This window comes from Rhynchophorus ferrugineus, unplaced genomic scaffold (assembly GCF_030347505.1).
Source record: "Rhynchophorus ferrugineus isolate W39M unplaced genomic scaffold, kcgeb_rfMv2 rfM5, whole genome shotgun sequence".
Classification (NCBI taxonomy): domain Eukaryota; kingdom Metazoa; phylum Arthropoda; class Insecta; order Coleoptera; family Curculionidae; genus Rhynchophorus; species Rhynchophorus ferrugineus.
In genome coordinates this window covers 16,790,162-16,811,599 of record NW_027472584.1, presented here as the reverse complement: position 1 = coordinate 16,811,599, position 21,438 = coordinate 16,790,162, and the positions used below count along the sequence as shown (strand labels likewise).

The 21,438-nt window shown below is 30.1% G+C and overlaps 1 protein-coding gene across 4 annotated transcripts in view; it reads left to right on the top strand.

The window, feature by feature from the left end:
- Positions 1-21,438, top strand: part of LOC143197307 (agrin) — a 507,226-nt gene that overhangs the window by 315,148 nt on the left and 170,640 nt on the right. For all 4 annotated transcript variants that reach the window (XM_076405663.1, XM_076405662.1, XM_076405660.1 and 1 more), the window contains one exon: positions 18,364-18,378. In XM_076405663.1, the coding sequence (XP_076261778.1) occupies positions 18,364-18,378 (15 nt within the window). The remainder of the gene's footprint in view (positions 1-18,363; positions 18,379-21,438) is intronic.

Sequence of the window (21,438 nt, the reverse complement as noted above, 5' to 3'; positions counted from 1 at the left end):
TCTCCAATAAATCCCTAACGCTCCAAAGCAGGGATACATTTGGTCCTGGCATCTTCAAGGGCCTGTTTGGTCATCTTCTTTTTCTATATTCAAACTATCAAGTTTTATACACTGACGATTCCAAGTCGTCCGAGGTAGTAGGCTCAGCTGTTTATGGGTCCTCTAGAATAGAAACTTGTACGCTTCATAAATAATAATCTATACTCTTGGTAGAATTAACAGCTAGCTAGAAGGCTCTACAGATTGTACAAGAGGTTGAGTCCGGTGATTGGTTTGTACTGATTCCCTGAGCTCTATTCTGGCAATTGAAGATACATCTTTTAGATACCTTATTATCGTCTACATCTATAATATCTACCGTATTTTTATTGAATGGAAGGGAAGGGTATCCATTGTTCTGGTCCCCAGTCATGTTGTTTTGCCCCTAGTCATCTAAAGGAGCCACTGTAAGTGACAGTGATATTCCTCGTCTCCTATATATATGGACTTTCTGGAGACTTATAAAAGGTATAAATAGATTCTGTTAAATAGCTTGTTGAACAGACATTGTCGCTTCTCACATTCCTGTCTTATAACTGGTCCTTCTTTATGTGATCAATGTGGACTAGTAAGTATGTTCCGACATGTTTTGCTATCATGTGAAGCTCTATGGTCTATTCAAGATTTACATAGCATACCCATAAATCTCGAAGCTGCTTTAGTAAACCATATCAATAAACTTCCCATCCATTCACAATATTCTATTTAATACAAGTTATTTAAAATTTTATTTTATTTTAGAGAAACCAGGCTATTTCGTCAAATTTATTAATTATAATAATATACATACGTTTGCGTTATATTTTATCTAGTGTTTTTGTCTGAATATATTAATATATTATGTATTATGAAATATATGTCTATTTTTATGTTATAATTTTTATATTTTGTATATATTTTTATATTTATCCACTGTGTTATATATATTACACTTGAATTTTAAAATTGTAATACTTATTTAGGTTTTATCTCATTTTATATATTGATTGGTTATTGTTTTGTTTATACAATTTGTATTTGTATTGTATCTTTATTTTATACATAATTATTCTGTATAGTTTTCGTCTACTAAGCATAATTTAAAATATATATCAGAGTCCCAAGTGCTATTATAATAATTATATTTGTTGGCGCAGAGGTAAAGGCGACAGGACGGTCCTCTGCTGTTGGTATAAACTAAGGATCGAATTCTTCTGATGCATGGTCGTAAATTCATGTTTGTGATTTTCCTTACGCAAGAATGCAAAATCAGACAAGGAAAATAATCGCAGTCACCAGTCCAGATAAATCCTGGTTGGGGACCTTAGAATATATTTTAAAAAATAATTATATTTGCGTTATATATCATTCTAAAGGTACCTCTACATTTAAATATACCCATTATAATCGTAGATCTCTTTTGACAATGCTAATATAGCTACAACGGTAATTTTTTTTGAGTAATTGCTAAAACGTTTGGCTTGATAGATTTGGTATTAGCTAACTGCTTTTATCTAATTTTACATCACATTATTTTTGCGACTTTATTTAATAATCAGAATTAACAAAATGTAAATAACTAAATAAGTTGTTTCAGTTGATTCTAGATTTTTGCACTTGATACTTGACGCGGTCGTTCGTAGATGAATTATTGGCTTGCGGATTAGATAAACCGCCATTTCGCAATCGTTACAGATTGTATCTTCAGGGCGGGAGCTTTGATACTGAAGCTTTCCTAATCAGGTTATCCCATTTAAGCTGTGCTTGTCACGACTGAGTGGTCAGCCGATACAGAACCTGCTTTTTCATGATTCATTGAATAATATTATGTGTTTTGAATTCCTTATTCCATTGTGAACTTATATGGTTGCCTAACATGACTCGGTCCTTAGTAATTGTGTTAATACTATTTGAACTTAATAGCTTTGTGGTGGAGTAATGGCCGCCGATATCCTTCCAAACCTATTGCATATTCAGTGATTTAAAAGAAACGTACAAAAACATGAAACTAATTTTATACTTAATCAAATACAAATAATACAACTGGAAAGTTTGTACTGATCTAAAATTTGTTACTATGTTTGGAGTTCAAGAGGTTTCACGAAATATTGTTGTTTTCTCTGTTAGTGAGACAGTAGACAAACCAAAAACAATTATGAAGTTAAAGGTTGGTCAAAAAGAAGTGACTTTGTTAGTGGTAAATCAAACATTAAATATGAACCTTTTATTCCATAAGAAAATGTGATTCTTCCACCCTTACATATAAAACTTGGTTTAATAAAACATTCATCAAGATCAAGAATAAAAATGGTAAAGGATTTTTTATATTTATTATTTCTAAAAACAATGAATTCCACGAATTACCGCGAAAGAGTTAGTGGCTTGGTTATCTGTAAAGAAATTAATTAATGGATTTTTTGCCAATATTAAAGCTGAAAATGCCGAGTTTTTAGTGAATTACTTCTTACAAAAATTTAAAACAATGGGGTGCAGAATCTTTAAAAATAAATTTCTTGCATTCCCATTTCGATTTCTCTCTTTTAATCTTGAGTGTTGAGTGATGAACAAGGTGGACACTTTCACCAATATATAAATAGATAGAAAAGCGTTATCAAGGAAAAGGAAATGCTAATATGTTAGCAGATGACTGCTGCGTTGTAATGAAATAGCAATCTACTGTTCACAAGAAGAAAAGTTAATATTTCGTCATTTTCTGTCAGAATACATTTTCTTTCAGAATATATGACTCATTTTTTCTATTGACCACTTAAACCTGAGGTATTTTGATTCACTGTTTATTTGTAAATTTATATTACTATAATTGTAATAAAATTAGTAATATGTTTATTTTGCTTTATCCTAACTAGTTATAAAAAATCCGCTTAAGTTATTGCGTTCAGCAGATAAAATTTGACAAAATAGCCGTGTTATTTAATGTTATAGGACAAAAAAAAATTGTCACACAGTGTAATTAAAAAACTGGGTCGATGATATGCCAAATAATTTTGGCGGTATAATAGCCCTTGTCTTTGTGTCGATTATTAGGGTGTTTGTAAATCTCAAAGCATTCTGGATGTTTTCTCACAAAAGTGCTTTATTGAAACCTCGATTGTACTGAATTGAATATTGTGGCCATTATCCAATCAATGTTCAAACAAAACCTCCATATCATATACCGAACCGTTTATGCTCAAATATTGGCCATCTTTTATGTTTCTGTATCTGTCTACTTATTATACTTCTAGTTTCTCCTATGTACACTTTTTCGCGCTTACAGGGACGCACCTTGTACCGATCTACTACCTTATCTGTTGATGTTGTGTTTGTTCAGTGCGGTATGTTGTTACCTGAAGAAACGGGAGAACTGCTAGCGAAATATTTTCAGTCTTTGATTCAGTTCACGTTTAATAATAGGTGAGCAATAGATATTATTGTTCATTTGTGATCTTTTTGATATTTTCTCTTAAGTTGTATTCTTTTAGAACAAGGATACATTTGGGCCAATTCAGTTTATTCTCTAAGAGATTTTTTTTGTGATGGGCGATGGTGTGATTTAGGTTGAAGGCATCTGTCTTTTAGGTTAGTTTCCTGCAGACTTGATGTCCTAGTTGACCGTTGTCCTTTGGTTGAACTAAAAACCTAGGAAAGGAATTAAGGAATTATCCTCAATCTCCATGTTAAATTGGAAATGTTCTCAATACACCTACTCCAGTGGTCGTCCAATATATCAATCTCAATTCTGTAGTAGTTTTCTGGTACACACAAATTTATAGAAACTGACTCTGTTTGATACAAATCGTTTTCCACAAAAGATTTTTTGAGTTGTGAGAATTTTGTAATTATTCATTGATTTTAGCGATGGTATTTTGAAATAGATGAGCAGGGACGCTAACTTGATATTTTTTATTTTGCAAATACTTACGAAGAACTAAGTTTACGCCATTCTTTACTGAATTGCTTTAAATTAGGATCATGTATGTAGACCCAAGATTTAACATACAGTGAATGAATCGAGACCTAAGTTTCCGTAAGCTCTTTTAAATGCACATTGGTATATATATAGTTAGGATATTGTTTTCTATACAGCTTGATGTGTCTATAAAATTTCAAAATTAAATATAATTTGATCGTAAAGTTTTAGTAGTGTTCTTATGAAAGACGAAGTATCAAAATAAAGTATCTAATATTTAGTTCTACTGTTACAAGTATTATTAACTATTTAAAACAAAGGCAACAAGAGGCCAGTTAAATGTTATTTTTATAAATACGTAATGAAATAAATGAAGTTAAATAAGTATTCAGCTCTCTCACAGCACTTTCTCATGTCGCTTACAACTATTACCATCTAAATTTTTCCCTTCTTAAATTTATTTACACATCGAAATGTGTGTTAAAGATTTAAACAGCAATAGCAATCGAAAGAGCAATAATAGAATGGAGCAGAAAGTCATACTCATGTATAAGATATCACAAATGCTAAATGTTATCAGGAATGTACTGTTTCAGCACTATTCAGAATGTATTACGGAGAAAACGCTCTTAATGAGCTTCTGTAATTTTAATAACATTGTTACTTTATTATAACTATTCAAACATTATTTAATTTAATAAATTTATATCAAATTTATAGAAAAATGACTATAATTTTTATTTTTTTCTTAAATTAAATGGAAAATATTAGAGAAGAATCATTATATGCCAATTAAATATAGTTATAAAATTCGAATCAATGTTTGATTAGGTTTAGTGCGGTGAACTATTGAAATATATATTTTAAAGAAACAATCTTATTGTAGTTGTGGCTATGCCTCCAGTAAATATCTATAAAAATTATATTTATAAAAATTAGTATTGATACCCTTTATAGTAATATGGAAAATTATTTCACAGTTGGAGAGGAAAAGATATTCAATTATAATCTCGTATAAAATATTTATTAACAACATAAAAAATTAAGTTTACCAAGGGCTGTTGGAACATAATTTTTCAATATATTATTGTTCTGTGTATATATAAAAGTTGTGCAGACACTGGTAATAGCATTCAAAATCACTATTACTACTAATTTTATTTAATTCATGAAACAATGCAAACCTCATAAAATGTATCACAACACATCAGCATACCACTCATTAATCACACTGTAATCAGCAATTGGTTTTTCAAATTTTTCCCCAAGTTTTCTAGTTACAAATATATTTAAACAAAAAGGTATTTGAGACTACTATTTTCCACCTAAAATATAGAGTAAAACCCATTAAATAAAGTAATTATTCTTTGGATAGCAGTTTTCATATCACTGAGGCATCAAGATGTTACTCCTTCATTTTTTCCAACATAAGTCCCAATATGTTTGTCAGCAAATTTATTCAAAATATATTGTATTCGTCAAATCCATTTTCATCATATTACTTAGCCGTTGTATCTAAAATAACTTCAACAGGGTTAACAAACATTTCACCTACAAAACAATTGATCAAATGACTAGAATATACACCATTCAGTAAATATAAATTCGTACCTCTCTATATAATTTTTATCCTTGATGGATGAATTACTTGATGGCTGTTTTAACTGTTTGCCACCAAATGTATTTAATATTTTCAGTGTATTGTCTATATTGTAATGAAATTACACATACGTACGTATATACACATACAGTTTCAGGAGATATTCTTACTATAATCTTCGAACTAGTTAGATTTAGATCTTGTTGGTATTTTCTTCCTTATCATAACTTTGTTTATTATATCACTGGTCCTACTTACAATAATTTGATATTCTTTAAAATATGTATGGAAAAAAATTATAAACGATACGTTCATATGACTGGTACAGTTCATAAAATATTGGTTGTTTTATTCTAAACTACTTGATGGTCCTAAAATTCAGTTACAGCAGAACTCAAGTACAGCAGAACAGTAGTAATAAATTAATTTGGAAATTAATATTGTACTAAGCGTATCTAAAGTAATTTGTAATTAATAAAAATTAAAAATAAATTAACAGAATATAAATCAAATACTACATAATATAATATAACAAATACCTGTTTCCTTTATCGAATTAGTATTAAGTAAAGCTATATTTTCTATATGTAGCCTTTCTTCCGCTCAATTTTATTTCTAAAATCAAATTAAATTTTAATTCTAAAATATATTCCAATTCTTCATTATCACCTTTGTTTTTCTGATTCAGAAACAAACAAAAATAAAACATAGTTTCTAATGAATGATACGTTTAACATAAATATATCTTCCAATATTTGAAAAGAAAGGAAATTATCTACCTGTACAAATAAATAGCAATATTTTTAATTACTAGACTGATATACTGAACGTAATGTTATGAAATAGATCAATATAGATTAATAGAATTACGAGCAGCATATCTGGGTCTTCGAATGATTATGTTATACTCCAACCACATTTCTTTTGATTGATTTTTTGTTAAAACAAATTTTACTCAACACAAAATTACAGTCTGGCAATATTGGCCGACAACGGATTGAATTTTCCACGTCATTTAAAATTAAGGTTTTTTCCTTTCCGCCATATTGAAGAAATCGAGAAAAAAAGCATAAGCAGTTTTTAATAAATCCTTTTTGAACCTGTATGCCTAAAAGAAAAAAAAGGGAGATTTTTTTCGCAGGAATATAATTTTGCTGAGTTTCAGTATAAAAATACGAACCCATACGAGCTCCACTTGATGTTTAAGGTAAAATTAAATTTTCTTAACATGTATCCGACATAAATCAGCGCCGTTATAACTTTATCAGTATTTTTGTGGGGCATTGGGTGTTGTTCCTGCATGTTACTCTTGCGTTTATATTTACCATGTTCTACATATTAATATATTTCATTCCAAGATGCTGGCATGATCGTAAGTGGGATTTTGGTCATCTGTGTTTTAATAAACAGAGAAAAACTGGCAGTTTATTTTCTTTTCGCTTCACGTTTCTCTTTCATAAAAATAAATGGACTAGTACTTAGTTTTGCTTCCACTGACGCATGAACGTAACATTTATATTCCTGATTGTTAGTCGGGGTGGTTTCCTACAATATTTCGTGTGCCTTTTGGTGCTTAAACATTTTAATAGCAGTTCTTTACTCTGCCTTAAACAGATTACGTTATTTCTTCAACAGGTGTTCCAGCATTGTTTATGTTACTCGGCATTATGCTTCTGGCTTCCCTTATATTTATATAATTAATTTGAAATAACCAACTAAAAGATTTCATAACGACTCAGATGTGATATATTCTTTCTTGATTTTTGTATTGTCGTATTTGAAGTGTTTTATGCTCTATGATTTATTTGCTCAATTTGTTTTAATAATTTTTGTTCAAATATTGAGGTATAATACATAACACGCATAATAGAAAATTCTACGGGTTAGGAATGAACAAATTGTTTGTGTCTGTTATATTTTGGGGTGTTCATTTTACCAACTAGTGTTTATCTAGACACGACTTGCTGTTTAACGTGGACTCCGAACCACGATACAAGGCATAAAGCCTACCGATTGGCAAGTGACCCACTCGAGATCATCCCAAAATTCTGTCTCTCTTCTGGTCTGGTCTTACTCAGTCTAGTTACTGGCGTGAGTGGGATCATTTTTGCTGTCGGATTGTTTACTCTTTTCTTAAGGACAATCACAAGCATACCGGTAGTGTCGGAAAGTCATTGGCGAAGTCCTGCTATGCAAGCGCATATTCCATTGATACGAAAAGTTGATAGTCGGACGGGACAAGATCTGGAGAGTACGGTGGGTTCGATAATATGTGCTGTCAACGCATCCTTGTGTGGGTTTGCTTTATGAGACGGCACATTATCTTGCTGCAAAATCAGTACACCGTGTCTTCGGACACATTCTGGACGTTTTTCGATCAATGCAAAGGCCACATTGATCATTTGTTATCGGTAGCGATTACTATCAATCATTTCACCAGGTTTCAACAGTTCATAATATACCACGCCACTCTGGTTCCACAAAACCCAGAGAATTGTCTTGCGACCAAAACGGTAAGGCTTCGGAGTCGATCGGCCCGCTTCACCAGGTGAGAACCATGATTTTTGGCCCTTACTGTAATAAAAATAAGTCCAGTTTTCGACACCCGTCACTGTTCGATGTAGAAGTGACTTCCTATCGTACCTTTGAAGCATCATTTCACAGACGATTTTTCTATTTTCCAAAAGCCTGTCATTCATTTGATTCGGTACCCATCTTCCCATTTTTTGGATTTTCCCCGTTGCTAGGTCATTCATCGTTGTAATTCGTTGTTTGGGTCACGTTTAACGCTTTTGTCAATTGTTTGGTTGGGTTTTCATCCTATAACTTTAGTAGTTTCGCATCTTCAAAGATTTTTGGTCTACCAGAACGTTATTTGTCTTCTACAGCGAAATCACCACTTTTGAATTGTTCAAACCACTCCTCACATGTTTTTAATGGACGGTTCAGGCATGGAACTTGACATTGTTAAAGAGGTATAAACCTTTGACGGTGTTACTTTTGCAAAATATAACATATATAGCTTTGAAACTTGGTTTTAATAGAATAAAATAATATACGTCTTAAATAATAACATTGCATGACCATGTCTAGCGATATCTGTTAAGGAAATTGGTTACGAGTTTCCGGTACACCTGGTAAACAATCACAAACATAAATGTATGACCATGGCAGGATTCGAACCCGAAACTATACAAGAGTGGGCCGTATTACTGTTGCTAAAATATTTGCGAGTTCGAATCCCGTCTGGGTACAAAAAATTAATGTTAGTAGTTAAAACATTATATAATATAATAATTATCGTATCATTGATATATAATATAAATATATGATGGTTATCAGACATATTTGTTTTTCAGAATGATTTGTATAAAAATAATTATCTTTTTTTGTGAACAAGCTCATATGTTGATAAAAAGTTTGACAAAATAAGACTCTCCCAAATACTTTGTTCATGTCATTAAAATAAAAATATTATTAATATTTGAAATTATTTAAAAAAAAACGAAGCATAGAGGCCAACTTATTAACTTATTACTTTTTGTTTTGTAGGAAAATTTGGAAGTTAATTTTTCTGCTTGTCTAGATAAATTTATGTAACAAAGAGGATTTTACGTATTTCCAAAACTTATTAAGCTCTAGAGTTATATAGTTTGAGGACTTTTGTTGGTACAGTTGTCGTAAGTTGTTGTACCATTTTGTGTAACACCGTTACGTTTTTTTTAATCCTATTTAAATTTATACATATAATCACACTTTTTACATAATTCATATTGCAATATAACAATAAATAATATATTGTGCAACTGACTAATATTATATGAAAGAAATGCTGATGTATTTACTAGACTATTTAAAATATATCAATTAATTACTGAATATAATTTTCTTCAGGAGATATTATTCTTATATATTTTATGAACGAGTACCGCTTTATACTCAATAAAATCATTTGCGTTATCTTTTTAATATTCTAATTAAATAAAATTAGTAATAATTATATTTTCAGCAATTATTGACATGTCGTATTGTCCTTTTAAAATAGTGTTTCTTATAAAGCTATTTTCTATTATTGTCTTCACTTAATATAGTAGCTAGTAATAATTACTCGTAATGTCATACAAAACAGTTTGTTTGTTTAATTTTTTATATTCAACTGAATTTTTATTTTATTTAATTAAATAATATTTATATTTCCTCAATTTCTCAATGTTAAACGCAGAACTAAACATATGCAACTATAGGAACATCAAATAGAAATATAGATTTGTAGAAATTCTTAAAAAAAAATCGAAAACCCTCGATCCATTCATTATTTCTAATGATTGAATGGAAAATACTTCGGCAATATTATGCGGGGCTTTGATAGTAAGTAATCAGAAACAGAATCGATACCGTTTGCTTAAGGAAGACTTTAAAGCACACAAATAGTCAGGATATATCAAAGAAAGGCCCTACTAAAGACAATTTCGAAACGAATTTCAACGCTTTAGGGAAAAAGGGGAGGATTGGAATAAGATGAGATAAACGACAGAATGAGTGGATTGTTGAGCCAAATAAAGTGATGAGAAAATTTCAAAGTTGGAGAGGAACACAATTACTGAAGAACGTAGATAAAACTTATCTCCATTCGAACAAAATGCTATAAAACACACACCTGCCAAAAATAAGTACAGGGCGTTTAGATTCAATTAGGTAGTGCTATTTAGATGTGTGTTATATAGGCTCTTGCTTTATTTTACTAAACACCAATATTTGCTCATCGCCTTATTATCGTTTTTAGTAACAGTACCAAGTATATACAAATGTTCAGTTGTAAATTTATAAATTCCTATTCAAAATAGATTAAATTTTCAATTAATATGTTTTTTTTTTCATCAGAATAGTGCATGAAATATTTTTTATTATTATTAATTATATAACTATAGAGAAATATTATTAGTGTTTGCATTATATCATTAAGCATTATCATAAAGTAATGATTGTATTAATGTACAATTTTTTCATTAAAAATAAATTGAATTATATTAGTGAATAGATTCAGATATATATTTAACATTTATAACACTCTATTAGGATTTTCTCCTTAATCAGTGACTAATTAAAAATAGGTACCAAATAAACTCATTGAAATATATTATATCAATTTTTACTTTAAACTTCAGACCCCTATTTCTAGACACATAACTTTATATTGTCGAATGAATGGTGTCGGTTTGACACCAATCATCAATCGTCGACCCATTTTCGTATTTCTTCAGCAATTGCGTGCCATCAAAGCCACACACTCTCATTCTAAATAAGTAGTAAAGACAAAGCGCTATGTTTGTTTTGCTAAAATTTCCCTTTCGAGCTGCAACAACTGACAAATCATCGAATATTGTCATGTAAGAGAATCATTTTCCATCACTTACAGGCTCTCATGTCTGTAGACATCAGCAGTAAGAATTTGGTTCGGTTCTAACAGTTAGTAATACATTACACCTTTCTAACCATATGAACAGCAATACTTAATGACCATAAAGGGAATATGAAATATAAAGTTAATGCCACTGCGAGTGGATCTCCTAACCTAACACTAAATTTTTGCGCTTGTCATTATTGTAGTAAATCCACTTTTTATTGTTGAATCCAATACCGACAGTTGAGATATGAGGAAGCAGATTCGTCAACATATTTAAATCAAGCAATGAAAGTAATTAATCTACCAAATAAGATTTTTGAGCGTTCTATGATATTCACTACATATACTGAATAACTTTACATTGCTACTTCGCATTTTCACCAATAGATATCGTTGATTAGAATACATTCATGTATAATAATACGATACGTTAGTGTAAAATAAAGAATAGAAATATTAGAGTGGCACAAAAGGAAGCAAGACCTGAAGATGGCCTCTATACTATTCTTCTATATGTTAAATGCTTCTATTCTGAAATGGATATGAGTAGCCGAATATAATTTATAAAAGCAACAAGGTTCCCTCTGCTGGGGTATCGATTATACGAGTTTAACAAATCTAGGGACCTCATGTTATTAGACACTCTGCACTGTACATAGAGAAAAGAAGTTAAACAAGCCTATAATATCAAACAAATAGAAATATTGACATAAAAAGAAATGTTTGATTAGAAAACTAACTAACAGGAAATAATGATGGGGACTGTGTCTATGTGGCTGCCGAAGAGAAATCATGTAAGTAGCGACCCATAGCAAAGTACTGTTGCTTTGTTGGTTTTAAAAGCTTAGAAAGAAAACGTGTTGAACTGGAAGAATAAAAGAGCATCCCGGAAATACGGAAACTAATTCCTAAAAACTACTAGCCATTATTATTGAATTAATAGACTCACCTGGCTTTATACTTGCTATGTTCAATTCAAGATTAATAACGATGAATTATATTATAGCCGAGGAAAATAGAATGAAGATGACATTCACAAATTTTAAGATAAAAACATAAATTTTTCAACGCTGATACTTCCGTCCTACACCAATACATTTATCATTAATAATAATACCATTTCCAATATCGGCATTTCCATTTTCTTTCTGTCCGCTAATTTATGACATCATTTCCTTTTTAAAAGACTTAATTTTAAATAACGTTATAAGTTTGTCTAAGATAAATCATGACCGACACAAAAAAAAACCGTTCGAAAATAAACAGAATACCCTTGGAACCTGCCTTTGAAATTGCGTTTCAGGTAATTTTTAATTGAAAGAAAGTAATTATGAAAGTATATCAATTTGCTACTAATGGAAAATACAGTTGGGGTGTTTGGAATCGATTTATAAAAGCCCATTTCGTTTAAGAGCACTGTCTCTAAATAAAATAACATTTACTAAGTGAACAAGCTGTTCCTCTAGTACTTAAATCAAATAAAAAACCTTTTAATGCATATTTATTTCAATAGCTGTAATTATCGTTGAGGATCAGTAATGACAAATTCTAAATAAAGTCTAAAAGGTAATTATTAATTTATCATATTAATCAAAGGAACTATGGGACATATAAATATTCTGTGACGATTTTTTTAATAACTTTATAATATATTTAATAATATCTAAAAACCGTCATTGGCATTGTCTGATCTTTCAAATTAAACAAAATAGACGAAAATAGAAAAATGTTAAAGCATACGAGCTTAATATAAAATCTCTAATAGTTGAATATTATATTGTTAACAAATAACCAATCTTATGATATGATGTGTTATGTATAAGGCAATATTAATTAATTGGACATGTTTTTGTTGAACGTAAAATACTTATTTGCATATAAAATGAAATATATGAAATTGATAAATTGTAGTAATTAACTAAAAGCTTCTGTTTTACGAAAACTATGTTAATAAAAATTAAACATTTTTTATGAACCTAAAGACTGAATTTTAGGTAATGACACGATGTATAGATTTGGTTTAGCTCTCAAGACTTGAGTTGATCCTGACGCTGGACATTTCTCAGTCAAATCAAAGAATGATGACAGTCAAGAATCAATTTCCAAGTAAAGGCATTTGATATAAAAAAAATACTGATTAGATTCGAAATAAACTGTAATAACATGTTATTAATAAAGTATAATACATTATTATATTTTAACAATTAAATCAACTTAATAATGATATTAAATATGATATTAAGTGTACTTAACAACCCTTTGAATTTAATTGGATAAAAGATTCAAAGACAAACTTTCTCGAGATAGCTGAAATTTTATACCATACATAGTAATTGAAACTGATTTGAAATCTTATTATCGACTTATGGTTCATCAATGTGTTTCCTAATAAGGCAGACCTTGTGACAGGTTAGGGTTTCTGTAATTGAAGTTACTCTTTTTCACTCAAATAAATATCAAGTAAAGAAAATGTTATGCATTAATCATCGATCATGTCTTCAGTAATGCCATTCTCCTCTACATGCATAAAGAGAATATGAGTAACATATTTCCAAGCCTATTTACTGCATAATAAATTCATGTTCTGATCAGAAAAGTTCATATGGTCTATTATAGGGATGCAGAAAACATATGGATATATCGATATTTTCGGAAAAAAATAGCGATATATTTGGCCGATATATTTTAGCCACTATTTTTACATTCATATACATTTTTTAACCGCTATTTTTCGATACTTCTTCAATGATGAATTGAATGTTTGGTTAATTTTAGTACTCAATTTTAAAGATCCATCAGAAATATCACTACCTTTTAAATTATTTAGAGAATATAAGTTTTTTTTTTGTAAAATATTTATATTTTTGTCTCCGATATATCAATATTTTTTTCGGTGGCCATTGCCCCTGGTCTGTTAATCTGAACTGAATTTCATGTTAACTGAAGAGAAAAAACTAATATTTTTTAATTTTTTTATGAATTTTATTCAATTTTAGCAAACATTTATAAGATATTAACAAGTCTGTAAATAAGCCGGCTTGGTAGCGCGGTGGTAAAAGCGATAGGATGGTCCTCCTACTCTTGCGATAGCCGCGGGTTGTGATTGTCCTAGACAAGAGTGTAAAATCCGACAAGGAAAATGATCCCAGTCACGCCAGTAACCAGGCTGGGTAAGACTGGATGTCTTCTGGGATGATTTCTAAAGTTGGTCACTCGCCAGTCGGTAGGCTTAATGCTGAAGACAGTGGTTCGGAGCCCACGTTAAACCCCCAGTAGGTCCAGTCCAGATAAGCCCCTAGTTGGTAAAAGGAGACTTTAAAATATATTTTAAAAAAGTCTGTTAATACATAACCATAGAATTAGCAAATAATAAACACAATTTGACGTATATTATTGAAATGCGTATACGCAGATCGAGCTAATCACATAGCACGTCTTGTTCACTTCTGTAGAACTGTCCTGTTGAAATTATATCACCTGTATTATAAGCAACAAAACTGCCGACACACGTCAAAAATTTTTGACGTCAACACGTCGCAATCTTGTCGCATCAACTTTGACTTTTCGTTTACAACAGTTTACAACTTTTGTCGTTTTCCTCTACATTTCGGCCGCTTGCCGATAAGTTAATTCGGTTACGTTTTTAGATCAACCCCTTTTTCTCTCTTTTTAGTATACTTTACTAAGTTTTCTTCCCAGTTATTATGTTATAATAACGATCAAAATTCACTATGGTCCATTTTCGAGGAATAAAGGTCTACAGATTCCTCTAGTTAATGCTCCGTATCAAAATGCTGACCCCATATGCGATACTTTACGCCACTAATCATTTGCATTGTCTAGCAATCTTGGATCAAAGAGTTCAAATCAGGGAAGAAAATATATAAATAAAGAGAAAAATATGTTGTTTAATTTAAGGCTTCATAATTTAATAAATAGTGGCTTGGTAGCTATAGTGGTAAAATTGAAAGGTCCTTTATACAGCTACGATAATATCTGGATACCGTCAGAAGGACGGATGGATGTAAATTTATGTTTGTTATTGTTCTTAAGTAAGAATGGAAAATCTGACAAAGAAACTCTTAACTCTCTAAGCTGTTCTCGCCAATCTACGTGATATTAATGGGTGATATATGGGAGGTCTCTTTAACATTAAACATAGGAGGCTTATAAATAACAAAAAAATCACAAGAACCAAATAAAAATAATTCGAATTTTCCTTATCAGACAAAATAACATCAGACAAAACAAATTTATGAAATATTTCATTAGAATTTTATATAAAATATCCCTTTCAGGCTATTTAAAATATATTCTCAGGAGACCTTTTTTCCTCCTCATTAACAGGCTTTTAGCGTTTTCTATCCACATCCTCATATACTCATTTTCGACATTGAAACCGTACTAAAAGAAACTTTTTACCCTATAATAAAACGTTAAAAACAAATCTAAAAATAAAACTACAAAGTGGTACTCATTAAAAATTGTTAACAACTTTATATTGAAATCAATTTTATTCCGAAGAAACATAATGTGATAGCACTGAAATCTGGAATCACTGAACAATCAGAAAACATCTTGGAAATATCAGCGGATATTTCCATTGCAATTTCTTAAAGAAAATCACTTAAACTTTTGAAAAACTCTCGTACTAACATTCCTTATTTCACAGGCGAACAATTCAGAAGTGTTATAAAGGCTGACTAATCTATTTAAACTTTGATACATTAGCGATGGAACAATTCAAAACAAACTTTTTTATTTTTTATCTTATGTATATATTGGGATCCCAAGAAAACAATATCGTTTCAACCATATAAAACTTTTATATGAAGAAATATATTATCTTCGTTACTAAACAAGTTTAATTTTATAAGCGTTACGCAAGTTATTATTTGATTTTATCAAATTTATATCATGTATTTTTGACACCTTCTTTGAAAGTGGTAGTACAACGTTATAAACAATATAGCCTAAATTATTAAATAATTTTTTTTTATAATAATTATATCCTATATTTTTAATAAAATTTGAAGAAGAATCAAATTCTAAATAAAAATATGTTATCCAACTTATCCGTATTATTAGATGCTTATAGGTATTTTGATTGATGATATCTCTTGATGAAATATCGATTTCAAAAGCTGTTAAATTCGATCTCTTTGATATTTCCATTTGGTATTATTAATTTGTTCAATGTATATAGACGGTAGTCGTGGAAAACCCAAAACCCATGCATTAATCCATATTATATGTAGTTAAGGTACAATTATCATAATGTAATTGTGATATTGTAAATTGTTGATTTTTTCTTATTGATATCTTATATTTTATCAGAGCATTAACAAAATAACCCACTTTTCCTACCTGAAAACCGAATCAGAATAGTATTCAGATCTAAAATACGATGATTCACAAGCTATTTTAAGAGACTTCAATTCAATTCGCGAATCTAAACGTTATTTTCCTTTCCAAGCAAACCACAATAAGAGCATATTTTCTGTATATCCAGTTTAAGCTTTTATAAGGCTTCTATTGATTCCTATATTTTCACAGGAAAATTTTTAAGCTTGTATTTCCTTATTTTATTTCTTGTGGGTTATTCTCGATAAGAGTTTGTATTATAAAATAGTTCAAATAATGAAGCAAGTGTCTTGATTGATCTTGTGACCTTTTAAGTTGTTCAGTGATATTTTATTATGGATAATTAATTTTTTAAAGGCTTTCTTCGTCGAACTTAATAAATACAACATTACCATATAAAGAAACGTTCAAAAATGCCTGGTCAACTGAACTTTTATGTAAATGAAGTATAATATCCTAGTTTGAAGTTAGACTAATCCTCGAACTTACTGAATTAGACACCATAGTGATCTCAAACGTATACTGTATTGTAAATTATATATACCGGAGGTACTAAAGTGTCATTGTTTGCTCTTTTAGAAGTAGACATCATGAAAATATGTTAAAAATTAATAATACTAGGTGTACCGGAAAGTTATTACTGGTTTTGCTGTCGTAGAGATGGCACGGTACAGCATGATATCGCATCCTTCCATAAAGCAAAACCAGTCAAGGAAGCGTCGAAAGCACTTGGAGGGGGCATATAAACGCACCGGCAGTATTATTCAGACCTTGCCCTGTCCGGCTATCAACTTTTTGCCTCAATAGGACCCGGGATTGCAGAGCAGCACTTCGCCAATTTCGAAGAAAGTAGAAAATAGCTGGATGAATGATTTTGCTCAAAAAACCAACAGTTTTTTTGGGATGGCATCCATAAATTGCCTGAAAGTTGTATAGAATCAAATGGTTAATACTTTGGAAAAATTGATTTTTCCACTTTCTTGAAAATTATGTAGTTTTTTTTCGAAATAACCGATAATGACTTTCTGGCATACCTGGTAGTTAATTTTTTGTTATAATTTAGTATCTTTTTTACCAACTAAGCTTTATCTGAATAGGATCTACTGCTTAACCAGCCCGGCTTGGCTCCGAACCATGGTGTTCGTGATTAAGCCTATCGACTGGTGAGTGACCGTCTTAGATATTATCCCAGAAGACATCTGATCTTAACTATCTGGTTACTGACATGACTCGGATCATTTTACTTTTCGGATATTATACTCTTAACTTTTGAACAATCACAAACAAAAATTTACAGCTACGCCCCAGCAGGATTCGAACCCGCGACTATCGCAACAGTAGATAGGCCGTCCCGATGCCTTGACCAATGCGCCAACCAAACCGGCTAATAATTAATTATTATTATAAAGTTTAAAAAAGTAAAAAATTAATAAATTTAAAGCCCCAACGCATGTCATCAGGGGCATAGAGGTATTGAAATGATGTTGAGAAGAGTTAATTTCCTTCACGCCTTCATGAAGTAATGACTACAACAAATCAGCCATCAGCCTTTAACGGTACCACACAGCATTCTTTACCTTTAACGAGAAAATCCGTATTTTAAAGCATATAATGATTAATTTAATTTATTTTAAAGTTGATTATTGATGTGTTTAAATTAATAATTAAAATTTTATTTCCAATGGAAAAATAAATTTAGAATTTCCATTCCGTTTTGCGCGATAACCGACCGAAGGTTTGTACGTAAACACTCACAAAAAAACATCAAACACAAAGTTGCCAGTATAATTTACTCGATATTTGCCAACAAATAAATTTCCTTTTAAGTAAACATTTTAAAAATCTATGATAACATTATCAAAATAAGCCAGCACACAAACATTTTTAGCAAACAGAATTCAAGCAATGGATTTAGCCATTACGGCAGGCCAAAGAAGTCATTTAAAATTTTTAGTATCGCTTTATATATTTGAAGTTTTCTAAACCGCATAGTATTCGTTGATGCTGATTTATATACTCCATTAAATTCGAATTTGTTATACTAATTTGTGTCTTTGTTTGTTTCAGGTTTAGACTATCCAGGTGAGTGACCGAGATTATTAACTTTATTATAAATTTAGTAATTTATTATGCGTTTAATAGCTCTGGCCAACAATAAAAACATTTTGAAATCAAAAACACTCTTTTCTCATATATTTTTTATGGGGTGAATTCAAAATCGCCATAAAAATACCGATTCCCGAGTCTAATATTAGAGATAGAAGTGCTATTGTCTATATCCTACATTTTCAGTTTGAGGAAATTCGTTTTCACTATTGGTACACCAGTTAACTGTTGAAATATAAATAATATAACCGTTCAAAAATCATAAACGGTAATACTATAGGCTTAAATGTAAGTTTTTTGGTATTTTTGTTGTAATTGGAGAGAGTTTTAAGATAAAAGTTGTAATATCAGCGTGTGTGAAAATCAATGAGCAATTTTTTTCATATAGGATGAAATATGGGTTTTCTCTAATATATTTAAATTCTCCAACTAGTATCTTTCGAGCATGCGTTCAGTATAAGTTATTGGCTCGATATATATGTTGCAATTCACATTAAGTACAATTTTCAAATTCTCAATTCTCAAAAGGACATCAAGATCTAGGAGAGAAATTCTAGAATCAAAGCTATAGCAATGAAGCTTTCTGCAGAATTATATTAGGAAAAATAAAAGAAAAGCGATGGATTTTCAAGAATTTAAAAGCAATATTTCATAAAAATATACTCACACTTTAAATATTGTTAAGAATACTACTAATACTTATAGCTAATAGCCAATACAAATATTTGTTTGTCATATATGTCTTTGGGAACGTGAAATTAGTAAATTTTACTATTGAAAGAATTACTAAATTTTTAATTTTCCAATATTCTAGTTCCAAAATTCAAACTACAACTATGAGAATATAAACCTTGATACAAGTTTTCCCGACTTTTATTTTAAATATTTTCAAAGTAATTACGGTTCACCATAATACATTTACATATTTTTATAGTTTAAACTAGCGTTGGGAACTATCGACTGAAAAATGTCGAAACAGTCAAACTAGTCGACAGTCAAAAAACTAGGGACTGAAATTAGTAATTACTATTTCAATCAAATTGATGCTTTGGCTGTTTTTCTATTCCTGATATCAGACGTATTTTAATATTTCGAAAGTAAAAGTGATATAATATAATAAAATAATTGGTTTATTTCTAATTCATTCCAACGCGTGCTTACGAATGTTTTTGTGTTACAACTGTGCCCTAAGTGAGACGAAGATGTAGATATACCTTCTCAGGAATTCTTTGGGAAATATAAGGAAAGAAACAACTGAATAACTAATGACCACTACATATTTGTATCGTATTTTCTCAATCAAACTTTATCAATTATTTAACCATCGCATCTTTTTTCAGAACAATAATAAGTTTATTTATCGACAATCACTAATACTTTAAGATTATTATTAGTTGAAACTTCAATCAAAGAAGTATTAACATTAAAATGGCTTAAGCAAACATCGAGAGACTTAGAAAATTGAAAAACTCATTCAACAAAAGACCTAATAGATGCCAAGATAACATAAATCCAGTCAAAATGTTTTTAATATTCATCAATCAAAATGTTGTTCTTTTTACCCTATTACATTAACAAATAATTTTGAAAAATAGAGTTCAAAAGTGTTGGTATATTAATGTACTGTTATATAATTAATACAACAATACAAAAATAATAATATAATTTTGTGTCATAAACACAAAATTAAATTAAAAATAAAACAATTCTAATTTGTTGCTCGTGCACACTTCAAATTGATCAGTCGTTGATTGTAGTTAAAATAATATTGTAAATAGATAAATAGATTTAGGTAGGTATTAAGGTATTGTGTGTATATAGTAGAGTACAAAATACGCGTTGTAGATAGGTTAAATAACGTTTTTGTTTATTTTTATTTAGTTATTGCAGCGATTATTATGTACATGTTTTATTTTAAAAGGTTTTTTGTATTTAGTGAGTCCTTTATTTATTTTTTGACGTCGCTTCAATTTTTTAAATAGTTTATTTAATTTATTTTTAACTAAACACGTCGTGACAGAACCTTACCCATTATTTAAATGTCTAATTTGGATTAATTAGTAACGTCGCCATAAATACGTAATTGTCAATACAAAATTCTCCAATGTAAATGATATAAAAGCTCGAAATGTTCTGTCGAATGTTCGTGGTTTTATATTACATTAGATCAAGTACGAAAAATAATGAAAGCAGGTTCTTATAGTAACATTTTAAGCTCTCCCATGAGCGTGAATCGAATTCTTAATAGATATTTAAAATTCGGCTAGCCCATTCCAGATAGTATTCTGCGACAATACGAGTGTGGAGATTTCCCATAAAACTTTTGTAATGGAATAAATCAGTGGAACCATTAAAAGTACAGCTCGTTAGAATTTTCAACGGTTTCCAGAACGGAAAATAACAAAAGTTATGTCGGAACATTTCTTCACTTAGTTTAATATAATTCTAATAAAGTTTTTTATTTGAAATTTTACGACAAACTACGTATGATCTTTATAAATGTTTAGTTAAAATAAATGTACCTAAATTTTGTTTCCAATCAAAACTTTTATTTAAAACAATATTACTTTATAATTGGTAATTTATTTAAACATGTTAATGATGCAGAGTTATATATATATATATATATATATATATATATATATATATATATATATATATATATATTCAATGCCTATTTGAGACTGATCCTTTTCGAAAACACCACTCAACAATCGACTAAGTGCACATATTAACTACGGCTGGGGAAAAGGCATTCGAAGAAAAAAATATTACTCTGCAATATACCTGGATGCCTCACAAGTTTTGGCAGGGTATGGCATTTCACATTAATCTATAAAATGAGCAAATTGCTACCGCGGAATGACTGTCGTATCTTTTCGAAAGAAAATTTAGGGTCTCGCATAAGGGGGCATTCTCAACATATAGTTTTTTTCCACAGGGTAGTGTCTTGGGACAACTCCTGTATCTGCTCTATACTATTGATATACTAATATCAAAATAAACAAAACTTCTGTATCTCTATCTAAGGCTATA